The 13,143-nt window shown below is 54.4% G+C and overlaps 1 protein-coding gene across 1 annotated transcript in view; it reads right to left on the minus strand.

Moving 5' to 3' along the window:
- Positions 1-2,130: 2,130 nt before the first annotated feature.
- RUVBL1 (RuvB like AAA ATPase 1) overlaps positions 2,131-13,143 on the minus strand; it is a 34,957-nt gene continuing 23,944 nt past the window's right edge. The window contains exons 7-11 of the mRNA XM_082847133.1: positions 12,651-12,714; positions 11,386-11,584; positions 6,750-6,852; positions 3,431-3,522; positions 2,131-2,513 (exon numbers count right to left, since the gene is read on the minus strand). Of these exons, the coding sequence (XP_082703259.1) occupies positions 2,354-2,513; positions 3,431-3,522; positions 6,750-6,852; positions 11,386-11,584; positions 12,651-12,714 (618 nt within the window). The 3' untranslated portion in view covers positions 2,131-2,353. The remainder of the gene's footprint in view (positions 2,514-3,430; positions 3,523-6,749; positions 6,853-11,385; positions 11,585-12,650; positions 12,715-13,143) is intronic.

A 13,143-nucleotide genomic window follows, 5' to 3' on the forward strand; every position in this document is an offset into this window, starting at 1 on the left:
AAATGGGGCTGCTGTAATTGTTGGTAGCTTGTGTGTCAGCCTGATAAGATATAACAAATATTTTCCTCCCCACCAGGGTCTGTTTCCGCCTTGGTAATGGATGGAGAAACTTCTCATAGTCGGCGAGGGATCGGTCGTAAAAACTTCGCCTGGAAGATTAATGTAATAATCACAGGCTTTGCTGGAAAAAATAGGAGGAATTAAAATAACCCAACCTTCCTACCTGTCCAGAACCATCTCCCTCACTGTGGAGCAAAGACGAACGAGGAGGCCGTCTCTCTGGGCACCACCAAGGCCAGGAGACCTGAGGAGCAGGATAGGGGGCCATGACCACACATGGCCGTCCTCCCCAGGACTGCTCTGGACGGCACAGCCCCTGTGCAGCTGGGAAGATCTCCGCCCAAGCTGGGCTGGAGGAGGAGGTCCAGCCAGGGCAGAGCCTGGTTCTGTCCTCTAGGGTATGACTTTCCTCACACCAGCCCTGCCTGCCTCACCTGCCCGGCACAGAGGTCAGGGCTCGAAGGCCCCTCCAACAACTTGGCACACTGAGGAAGGCAGGTTAGCCACAGGGGTTAGGAGCACAGACACCAACCGGCTGATTCATCCTTACTAGCTGGGCAAGTGACTTAACCAGTACCCATCCCGTGGGGCTCCTGAGAGAATGCGGAAGGAAATGCACAGCATCACACAGGCCCTAGTACACAACAGGCTCTCGCTGCATCTTAGGCATCACTCTTCCTTTGTTCCAATGTGGCTTAAGTTGGGAGACCAGAGACACAGGTGCAGCCTTGGAGGAGACGGGTAGCCACGTCAGGCCTGAGCGCACAGCCCTGGCCTCAGGAAGCGTCCCACCACCCCTCCCTGTGCCTGGTTGCCTCACACACACCCCCAAGACCCCCACGCTGGGATCTCCCCCAGGGGCGGGGCCCACAGAAGATCCATTTTGGCAGCATGAATTCGCTTGGGGCCTTCTCAGGGCCTGGCGGCCCTCCAAGGGCTGGATGGATCCCCAGGCCTCAGCCCTCCTGCCCGGCCTCCTGCACACTCTCAGGTGATTGTCACTACATGGGGAACAGCGGTGCTGGCCGACTTGCATTAAGGTGGTGATTAGATCAAGATGACCATCTTTGTTTGGTCCCCTCTCCCACACACAGTAACAGCACGAAGACCCTGCCCGTGTGGCACTGCTGCTGGGCTGAGCCCTGCCTCAAATGAGCAGCACTGCGCTGGAGACAAGGACCGGGCCTGGCACACAGCACACTGTGGCGTCTGCCAGGCGCTCCACTGCCCCTCCCTCCCAGTCGCAGTGAGGGGGGCCCAGCAGAGGGACACAGGAGCCAACTGACAGGGGTCCCAACGGTCAAAGCTGGAACAATTTGAGCAACAAAATAAAGGCGTATTGGGTTATAACCCAAATATATAATAAATTTCCGTGAGTCCATCCTGATAGAAATGACTGAATAAATGAGCAAATGGGGAGAACAGGTGACCTCAGCCCTCCCGGAGGTGGAGCAGGCCCCCCTCCCCTCTGTGAGGGCTGTGCTTAGAGACGCCTTCCCAGAAGGACGGTGAGGAAAGGGGGATGGAGAAACCCAACAGCACATCCTCAGCCGGGTGGTCGAGGCCAACACAGCAGCCGTGAGCCTACCGGCGGCCGCACCTTTGACAGGACGTGATGGAAATGTCCCTTTCCCTGTGCTCTTCCTCCCAGTGACCCTCAATCCCAGTTTAATTATGAGAAAAACATCAAACCAGCCCCACTGAGGGATACTGGACAGAGTACCTGACCAGCACTCCTCAAAACCGTCAAGGTCATCAAAGACAAGGAACGTCTGAGCAACTGTCACAGCCAGGAAACCACAAGAGACATGACGACTGGATGTGACGCGGGCCCTGGACGGACCCTGGGACAGAGAGGACAGCGGATCACTGAGAAAGCATGCACAAAGCACAAGGACACGTGCTGCGGGCTCATCGCACACGACAAACATGCCACGTGGCTGTAAAATGTTGACAGCAAGGGACCCCTGCACCATCTTCACAGCAATTCTGTACATCTGCAGCTGCTCTAAAACACAAAGTTTACTGCTTAAAAAATTAAAAGAAAAGTCAGACAGGTATCATCAAAATAACCTATCAGGGTTTATTAGAAAACACACCAGATAAGGCAGGGTTTCTTCAAAGCAACCACGGGATGAGTCACGATAACTTAAAAAGAAACTCTTCCACACTAACTGACAGCGCTGTCACCCGCCCGAGTGGGGAAAGCCCAGCCCGGGGGCAAGCCGCCTACCCACAGGCCAGAGCGGGAGCGGGCCTACCCGGAGTCTCCGTGCAGAAGACCTCGGCCGTCTCACTTCATGTACTTGTCCTGCTGGTCGGCCAGGATTTTGGCTGAGGACTTGGCGTCGTAGAAGAGCTCACTGATCTCCTCGACGTGCTCCTTCTCAATGCCGTCCTTCCCGTTGATCTTGGCCAGCAGGTTGGCCGGGGTCAGCAGCTGCACCGCGTACCTAGAGCGGCCGGGGCCAAGGCAGGTGTGAAGCAGGGCCACGGATGGGAGCCCCTCCCCAAGTCAGCAGGTGCACTGAGGGAGCTGCAGAAGCTTGTGCCAGCTGCTGCAGACACAGCAGACAAGGGGAGAGTTGCACTTTTCAGAGACCTGGAGTCACAGCCTCACCAGGGAGGGGCCAGAAGCCACCGGCATGACGTATAAGCCCTGCTCCCGGAACCTGTCACTGCCTAGAGGTCCTCCCCTCCAGCAGGAGGCCCTCCACCACTGCTGGGAAGGGACCACAAACCTGGATGTCTACAGCGGCAAGCAGGCAACGCCAGGGTGCAGATCGGGACAGGGACCATGGCGGAGAAATGAACGCACAGCCCCATGAAAGCAAAGGCCCCAACCAAAGGCAAAAAGTCCAGGAGTTTCTGAAAGCACCACTCCACCCAAACAAAACAGCCTGCATTCTGCTTCAACCTTAGGAGCGAGGAACTGACTCAAAGGGAAACGGCCAGGCCGAACACTGTGAAGTCATGACTCATAAGCAGTCAGGACACTGAGAAGGGTCACCCTCCAAGCAACTGGCTTCCGGCCGCTGGTGGGCAGTCAGGAGAGCCACCTCTGCCTGTGCTCCTCCCTGCCCAGCAGACGCTGCAGCACAGGGCCGGAGCGGAGGGGCTGCCTGCCCTGCACCCGGTCTCCGGTTCCGTCCATCTCCTCCACGCAGGGGGCCGCCAGGCAGAGCACGCTCTCCACCAGCAGGACCGTCTGCTACAGGACGGGGGGGACTTAACCTGTCGCTCAGCTTTCTCAACACCACTGTCTAGCTGTGCTGCACCTGCCGCAGGATGAGACCCACCACCCCGGAAGAGCAGGCACGGTCCCGCGCCCTGGGAAGGCGCTGGCGGGGTCCGGGCATGGCCAGCTCACCTCAGAGTGGTCTTGGTACCGATCTCCCCCAGGTGGTTCAGCGCCTCCTCACTGATGTTGATTCCCTCTGTCTGGGCTCGGATTTTAATGATCTTTTGGAGGAGAAACACTGTGATCAACACTGACCGACCTCAAGTGTTCCCATCCCACCTCCTAATAGCACAGACGCCCCAAGCGGGGCCGGTGGGGCAGAGCCGACCCCGCGGGTGCTGCTGTCCTCGCACAAGTGGCACCAGGATCCTGCAGGCGCGCCAGCACTGAGTGATCGGGGCAGCGGGATAGTGATGCTGCGTGCTGTGGAGCTGAGATGACTCGAGGGCTTCGAGCCTCATATAATCCAGGGATTCTTCACTTCGGCAGCTTCGTAAACCAGTTATCAAGAAGCCCCTGTTTAAATTAAAGCCATGAACACACCCGGGACACAGGCGTGGAAGTGGGAAAGACTGGGCCCCAGCCAAGCCTCACAAGGGGAGAGGGGCCAGAGGTTTAGGAGGTGGACACTTCAAATGGGCGTTCGGCTCTCAGGCAGAGACCCCGAGGGCAGGAGCTGCAGGGGTACGGAGGTCAGCGTCTGGTGACCCTGGTTAAGGGGACCCAGCGTGGCAGCCGCTGTCAATGAGAAAGGCCCGGCTCGGTAGGAACCAGGTCCCGCAGATGTCAGCAGTGAGCGGACGGGGGGCCGAGGTGGACGGGCCGGCACGTACCAGGCAAGGTAGCCCCGCTGCTGCAACCAGCGCCGCCAGGGCTGAGGCCCGGGTGCCGGCAGGAAAGGCTCTCATTTCATCAAGAGAGACTCGGAACTCAGATTTTTGTATGAAATGTCCTGACTGCTGAATGTTGTCAACTTATTTAAACATTTCACAAACACTGCACTGGCCACATCTGTTCAGCCAGGGGGCTGCCAGGTGTGACCTCTGTCAAAAGAATCTTAGTACGTGCGTGAGGCGTCCACTGTCTGGGGTCCAAAGTGAAATGCAGCTGAGCAGAGACGATACTGGACGGGCACAAGGACGGCAGGGAAAGGAGAGAGCAGAAGGCTCCAGCCACAGGACTCCCCTCCGGCCATGACCGTCACAGCGGGGCAGCTCTGTGCTCCCAAATAGAAAGAGCCTCTCACCCACAGCTGGGATGACCAAGGAGTCCCCTGGGGGCCTTTGGAAACTCTAGGAGACGCAGACATTGGGTTCTGGAACCTGGTCTGGGGAAGAGCACCAGCCCGGAGCGTCTGGCCTTCGGCGAGCCACGGTGACACTGGAGGGCTGTCAGGGATGCTCTGCTCTCATTCTCTCTAGAGCAGGTCAGAGCAATCCCAGGAGCTCCTGTTTCAGACCGCTCGGAAACGGACAGTTCATAAATTAGATCTTTAATCATTTAATAACCTGCAGGGATAGTTTATGAGGGTGTCGGCGCTGACGGCAGAGTACACAAGTTACATTTACTTTGCTTTTTAAAAAACTCACCCCGGGCTCCAGTAAAAATGCTGATGTTGTCCCCTGAACAGCACGAACAAAGCCGTGCTCGTCTGGCAGCTGGTCTATCCTCTGCTAACCCCAGAGAAAGCCCGAGAAGAGACCCCCTGGCCGAGCTTCCAGACTCTGGGGCACAGCGCACGTGCCAGGGAGCTAGGACCGCGTGCTCTGGGTTTGTGAACAGCAGCCGTGACGGCCGCAACCCCCCGAGTGGCCGTCACTGTCTCCCTCGGTCCGCACGACAGCCTTGAGCCGAAGGAGCTCGTCTCCTGGTGAACAGAGGCCGCGAAGCACCGCGGGGTACAGGCTGGGGCTCCAGTCCAACAGTCCGGGTAGGGAAGGGGGCAGTTTCTCCCCTGCTTTGGCTTCTGCTCCTCAGCAGTGAAAGCCCTGGCTTCAACCTAGCGTTCATCCAAGAGCAAGAGACCACCTGGTGACAAGGCCCCAGCCACGAACGCCATCTCCTAACTGACACACCCAGCTGCTTCCGTGAACTAGAACCGCATGGGTGTCCTGTCTGTGCTGCTTATGCAGGGAGATCTCTGGCTCCACACACCACCAGCGCTCCTCGTGCTGGTCAACAAGACATGCCAGCAGGGGCCAGGCCAGACGGGCCGCAGGCAGGCAGCGGAGCTGCTGGCACGTGTCCAGGAGCGGCCCTCTGAGCTCCAAAAGGAGAGGCTAGCTGACCAGCTACCACAGGGGCTCCACTCCCAGATGAGACACCTCTGGCGGGGAGGAGGCTGGCGGCAAAGCGATCAAAAACACAGGCTTCAGGATCAGACAGCCTGGATTCCAGTTATACGTCCTCCACCGCCTAGCCACTGACGAGCCGTATGAGCTTGGGCAGGTTAACCAGCCTAAGTCTCAGTGTCCTCCTCTTTAAGAATGCCAGTGAAAACAGTTCTCCCTACCTCGAGGTGACGGGGGATCAAATGGCCCAGCACAATGTCTAACAAAGACTGCCTGTGCTCTGGCGAGGAGAGGGTCCGGCAGAGCTCACCGAGATGTCAGTGCAGCCCTGGGCCACTCCACGGCCCCAGCTGTGGCCACATGCTGACCCCACAGTGAGAGACCTATGCCTCAGCAAGACCGTCTGGTGCAACGGTGGGCAGAGCAGATGGCTGGGCTCTGCAGGGCACAGCCTGGCTTTGCGTCCTGGACTCGCCACTCAGTGACTCAGCCGTCAAAGGGGGGAAACGACTGCCTGGAAGCATCAGAAAGGGGACTGGGGCTTCCAAGGGTGCCGAGGCACTGTGGGGCACGCATGGGGTCGACGAGGCCAATCCCATGCATCCCGCCAGCCCCCGCTCCCAAGCCTCAGCCAGACTCAGTTCACGCAGGGCTGAGCACACGCTGCGTGGGGCGCCGAGCTCAATGCCCCCCTGTGCACCGTCATGCCTCTTCCTGTGGCTCAGGTTGGTGTCCTCCATTCCACACGCCCTCTACACTTGTGATGCTGTTTCACTACCATCTCCACAGCCTCGGCAGCAGCCCGGGCAGAGCCTCCGCTAGGACTTGGGTTCTGCGCCTGCCAGAGGTGCCTGTGTGGGTCCTGGCGGGCCAGCGCCCAGGCTAGAGCCTCTCACTACATGATGTCCCGCAGCCTCTTTCCTAGAGCTGGTGGCCTCCCTAATGGCTGTCACCGAGGCGGTTTTCTCACTGTCCCTTTCCTAAGTTTACAGGAAGGGATAGAGTAGAAGAGAGAACAGCCAAGGCCACAGGCAGCTGAGGTTTTGCGCCACTTCAGGCCACGTGCAGTCGGCTCACACGCCGTTCAGGTGGGGGGCCTTCCCGCTGGGCATCGGGGACACGGGGAGCGAACGAGGGGAGAAGGGGGCGGCGCTCACCTGCTTCATCTCCTGCGGGGTGTACAGCGTGGCCCGGATGATCATCACTCGGTCCAGAAGGTCGAGAGGGATGCCGTGGGGAGAGGCGATGTCCTCCGTGCCCCTGAAAGGCCAGAAGTGCCACATCGCTCAGGCCCCTCTGAGACCAGAAACTGGACACTGGAAACAAGGCTGAGGCCCTCACGATGACAAAGCAGCTAGTTCTCGCCCTGAGAGTCAGAGGCAGGACCGCAGAGGACACAGACTACTAACTCAGGTGGTGTCAGAAACAACGTCATTATTTTAGCAAATATCAACACCACAGGAAATTTGGGGAGGAGAAAAAAAGCCACCTAAAATCACATTAAAAATATTCAAATAGGTATTTGCCAAATTTTCGTAAGTTACACTATGCATGTAGATTTTTTCTTTTTTGCTTTTGTCCATGTTGCTTCAGTCTTAACAGACCATCAAGTGTTTTACTTAATTCAAACCGTTGGGCATTTAGGTAGTTTCCAGTTGTTGCTATTATTATTCATGGTGTTTTGATAAATAATTGTATGCATACAGCCATGAACATTTCCTCAGCAACTCTCACAGAGCATGACACGACTGTGAATATCTCCTTAATCAAACGAGTGAATGAACAAACGAATATCCTAATTTATGCAGCTACATGAGATCTGATCCCATTGCACTGTAGCCAGTACTGAGTATTCTAATTCTTAAATAGTTTGCTGTGACTTCCTGGTGGTGCAGTGGTTAAGAATCCGCCTGCCAATGCAGGCGACACAGGTTCGAGCCCTGGTCTGGGAAGATCCCACATGCCGCGGAGCAACTGGGCCTGTGCACCACAACTACTGAGCCTGCGCTCTAGAGCCCTCAAGCCACAACTACTGAGCCCGCATGCTGCAACTACTGAAGCCATGCACCTTGAGCCCATGCTCTGCAACAAGAGAAGCCACTGCAATGAGAAGCCTAAGCACCGCAAGGAAGAGTAGCCCCCGTTCACCGCAACTAGAGAAAGCCTGCGCGCAGCAACAAAGACCTAACGCAGCAAAAAAAAAAAAAAAAAAAAAAGTTTGTGGGCTTCCCTGGTGGCACAGTGGTTAAGAATCTGCCTGACAATGCAGGGGACACAGGCTCAGGGAAGATCCCACATGCCATACAGCAACTAAGCCCGTGCGCCACAACTACTGAGCTTGCACTCTAGAGCCTGAGAGACACAATTACCGAGCCTGCGTGCCACAACTACTGAAGCCCACGTGCCTAGAGCCCGTGCTCCGCAATAAGAGAAGCCACTGCAATGAGAAGCCCACGCACTGCAATGAAGAGTAAACCCCGCTCTCCACAAAAAGAGAAAAGCCCGCACGCAGCAACGAACACCCAACGCAGCCAAAATAAAAACAAATAAATTTAAAAAATTATTAAAAAAAAAAGTTTGCTGCTTAAAGGTGTAGAAAAACGAAGAGTATAACACATCGTCTGAATTTGCATTTCCTTGATTACTAATGAATCATTTGAATGCTTTCCCCGTTCTGGGAACTGTCCCGTCACGTCCTTTGCCTGTCGTTCTCTTGAATCCTTAGCCAGACCAGAGGAGAGCGGCCCCGGAGAAGAACCCCGCCAACCCACCGGGCCGCAGGGCGGCAGCTCCTGATGCGATGAGGGCTGGGCCAGCCTGGCGGCACGCGGGCCTACAAACTCAGTGAGCTGAGCCGGGCCTGCCTCCGCCTTCAGGAGCCCATCAGCACCGAGGCCGGCCTCCCCAGCGAGACCAGCCTGCAGTCTACGGTCAAAGAACGAGGGCAGGTCATTTGCAGCTAACCTTCAGTAAGTTTCAAAAATAAGTAAACATTCTAAAAATATAACTTCAGTAAAAGAAAATCTATGTGTTGAAACTCTATCCGGTCAGTTGAACTGTAAGTGTGTATTTATTGCTGCAAGAATAAAATGTCCTGACACATGCTACAACAGGATGAACCTTGAAAATGTTCCGCTAAGTGAAAGAAGTCAGTCACAGAGGGGCAAATACTGTATGATTCCACCCATAGGAAATACGCAGAAAAGGCAAATTCACAGAAGCAGAGCACATCTGAGATTACCAGGGGCTGGGGGAAGGGATATGGAACTCACTGGTTAATGGGGACAGAGTTTCTGTTTGAGGTGAAGGAAAAGTTCTGGAGATGGATGGTGGTGATGGCTGTACAACATTGTGAAGGTAATTAGTGTCACTGAACCATACACATAAAAATAATTAAAATGGCAAACTCTATGCTATATACATTTTACCACAATGAAAAAATTCAAAAAAAGAATAAAATGCTTCATCAATAATTGTTAAATCTAATATTTAAAAATAAGTAAGACCTTTCCAAACAAAAAGGAAAATAGTAGCAAATATAAAATATTAAGATACCATTAGAGAAAACAAATCTTTTCCATCAACAAATATTTCTAAAACTAATAACGAAGAATTATTAAGATGGGGGCTTCCCTGGTGGCGCAGTGGTTGAGACTCCGCCTGCCGATGCAGGGGACACGGGTTCGTGCCCCATTCCGGGAGGATCCCACATGCCGCGGAGCGGCTGGGACCGTGAGCCATGGCCGCTGAGCCTGTGCGTCCGGAGCCTGTGCTCCGCAACGGGAGAGGCCACAACAGTGAGAGGCCCGCGTACCGCAAAAAGAAAAAAGAATTATTAAAGATGAAATTCTATCATGATTCAAATTTTAGTATATTTGGTATATCTGTAATCTTCATATTAAACAAAATAACCTTCAAAAACTACATTTAATTTTTCGTTATTTACTTCTATTTAAGCCGTATGTCTCTCCTTGTTTTAGGTCCTATTTAGGAATTCTCTTGGGAAATGTTTAAAAGACCTCAACTTGCCGTCTTAAAATATCCCCAACTCTCTAACACTCACGATAAATTAACTTCAATTCAGACATAATAAAAAGTCTAAAGAAGAAAAGATTAGAGGAAAAAACACAAAAGAACAGAATTTATAAGAAAATGATAAAATTTTTTCTTATAGTTTTGAGTTCATAAAAGTAAAAATTTAAACAAAAAAACTCTGCTTAAAGACTGCTAAGCATTTTTCAGGAATTAAAGACCAAAGACTGGAAATTTGTCCAAGCTATGAACCTTAGGTACACAGTTCCCTTCAGACAACATATTAGTGAAAAATAGTTTCCGGAACTCACATCCCTCTGGACGGGGTTGGGGTCAAGTTTCCCAGGCCCCACTGGGCGAGCTGAGATCACAGCCACCTTTCTATGCACTTTTTTTTTCCCTAGATGGGACGAGACTAAGAGAAGGACTCTGATCCTAAGAGATCTTGGTCCTGCCCTAAGCTGCCTGGCTCTGCGGGGCCTGAGAGGGAGGGGCGTCTATCAGCAGAGCTCCCTCGGTAGGGGGCGCCATCCGCCCAAGCTAAGCCCTTCCGCCAGCTGTCAGACTGAAGCCAGGCAGGCCTGACCAAAGCAAAGCCCAGGAAGCTGACAGGGCCTGTGCGGCAGGGACACCAGGCTCACAAGGCAACGTGTCCAGTTTCCAGATGCTGCCCAGGTAGCCAGGCTCCCGCTGGCTGAACCTGGTACAAGCTGCCGGCCCTTTAAGATTGCAGAAGACACCTGTGATGATGACAGGCGGTGGTCTTGTCAAGACATCATCACAGGGATTCAAAGAGGGGATGCAAGATGCTGCCGCCACAGGCACTTGCATCGTGCACACAAATCCTCTTTCTGAGAGAGAGTGATCACCTGAGCAGGGGCCCTGCCCCACAGCCCGCAGCATGGCTTCTGTATAAGCTCAGCAGAGACAAAGCTCCTCCGAGGAAGGTCTAGGTGAACCAGCAGTCCAGGCTCCCCACTAGCTTTGGCTCCAGCTCTGTGCTGAGACCCTCAAGGGCCTTGGGGTCTCTTTCCAGATTCCTGCACCCCCCTGCTACCAGAAGCATGTGGCCTCCGGGGCTCTGCTGCCCTCACTACTGTGCTGCAGGCTTAAAGAGGGCTCTGTACCACCCCCTCATGCCCTAGCACTGCTGAGACCAGGCCCCAACACTCAAGGGAGTGCAGAAAACCAGTGAGCCAACTACTGGGCACACTGGTGCTTAGGCTCGAGAGCTGAAAAGAGGGCGAGTCCTCTGGGATCCCTTCTTGAAGGTGGACCTAAGGGGGTTGGGTGGGGGGAGGTGCCAGTGTGGCTCCAAGAATGTCTGGGCCAGAAAGAAACGACTGGTTTCACTGTCAGAGGCCTGGGCTCTCATCCTATCTTTATGACCACGTTGTCAGTCTGTTTCCTCTCTGAAAAGTGAAGGCAAGACACACACCTCCTGGAGCTTGGAGGAGGTCGGAAGTTAACACAGGCCACGTCGCCAAGGGCTGGCCCATCTGACCTTACCTTTGCCCACTCCAACCGGATGACCAAGACACACCCCAGTGGAACCCCAGTCACCACGACGAGGCCCTCATATGCAGAAACAGGATGGCTGCTGCGCTGGTGACCGTGACAGAGTGAAGTCAAGCCACTCTGCTTCCCTCGAAATGAACACGACCACCCCTCACCCTCATCCTGACTCACGACACTACGGGATGAAAGTGATCCTGGAGGAACAAATGAGCCTGGGCAGAAGGTGGAAAAGCCTCATGGTACCTGATGACACAGTTGCCTCGGTTGGACGCAAAGATGACGATGGGGGCAATGGAAGACTCCAGTGCCCGGTGCAGGTAGGTGAAGCACTCGATGTCCAGCATGTGGACCTCATCAACGAACAGCACCCCCGGAACCAGCTCTGCCACGCCCTGGTCGATGTACTTGTTCACCACCTTGTTAATCTCCCCTCGGAGTTTATCTAGGAGTCGGCAAGGATGGACAAGCAGGGTCAATGCCAGGTGCGGAGGCTGTCGCCTTTCTCTTCTCTTCCACCCGAACTCAATCCAAGCCTAAGTTCAGGGCCAGGTTTGACTGCTAGCTCTGTGACCCCACGAGCACGCTACAGCCCCACTCCAGGCTTCAGTTTCATCTGAAAACAGGGTTAACTTTACCTAAAAGTCACAAAATTGGCTGCCTCCCCTGAAGTTGTGTTTTGTTAAATTTGTAAATGGCTTTTACCACATTCTGCATGTCTGTCACACTCCCCACCAGGCCTTATTATCTCACACCCCCAACCCAGGAAGAAGGGAGCTTTCAGATGCAAATTTCCCTGTGCTGCACTCGGTGAATGACCCTTTCTCTTGGCCCTGTGTGACAAAGCTTCGTTAATTAACTTTCAATCAAGTACTTGGAGGAAGGAATAGGGTGCGTGCAGAATCCTCTCGGGGGGGAAACCTGTGAGGAATGACAGGTTCTGAGGAAAGGCACCATCTCAGAGCTCTAAGAGGGACAGAGCCTCTCAAAAGCTGAATAACCGTCCAAGGTCACAGTTCTCATTGTCCAAACCAGCGCCTGTACTAACAGCAGGAGGGAGCAGCCCACAAACCAGCACCTTCTACCACAGCCATGAAGCGGGATGGTCAAAGCTGTGTTAAGATAAGGACGCTGCTCTAGGCAACTCTAATAGAAAGGGCTCAGATCATGCCACTGGCTGAAATTTTAAAGAAAACAGAGCTTTAATGTTTAACATTTTCAGGTGACAAAGCTATAGGTGGTAATTAGAAAAAAGAGGGGCGTACCAGTTAGCAAGGGGAGCAGGTAAACTACAGGCCCACGAGGGGCAGCCACACTCCCGCCTCGCCTGGGGACTCCATGCGCTGCAGAAGCAACGTGACCTGTGACAGCCTCCATCGGTGGGATGAGCGCAAGGACACCGAGGACAGCCACACACTGTCAGGGGGGAGAAGTGCGCCTCCCGACGCACTCGCCAGGCTGGGGACCGGGTCCGTCAGACCCCAGGCCCCCAGCTCTGCTTCTTCTCTCACCTGTGATCTCCGTCTTCTTTGGCTTCATGAGCTGGCCCATCATGGACAGGATGTCTTGTCCCCCCTGCAGAGGAGAAGACTCAGGAATCAGTCCTGCTTCCTAAGGCAGCTGCAAATGCCTCATCGGTACCCCCAACCCCCGTGCCCCTCGTCAACTGCCCCACGTCAGCTCGTCAACTCGACAGGGGTCCTGAGATGTGGAGGCCCTGGGCACCTGCACTGGAAGCTTGAGGAGCTTCTCAACACAGGAGTTTTTAAGAGGTTCCCCCGAGCGGCCAGAATTAAACAAAATGCCTTTGTGGGAAGAACAAGCTCCGTGGGGCCGCCCCCCCCACCCCGGCCGTGTCTCTTCCCAGTCCCGGACGGCTTCACCCCACAGGACTGCCAACTCTTCCCTGGGCATCCAGCTCTTCTGGACTCAATTCGAGCCCACCTGTCAGGAACCACAGTCTGTTTCCTGGGAAGCCCCTCCGTGGGGCGTCTGACCCCAACA

Source organism: Leucopleurus acutus, assembly GCF_964270905.1.
Source record: "Leucopleurus acutus genome assembly, chromosome: 10".
Classification (NCBI taxonomy): Eukaryota; Metazoa; Chordata; class Mammalia; order Artiodactyla; family Delphinidae; genus Leucopleurus; species Leucopleurus acutus.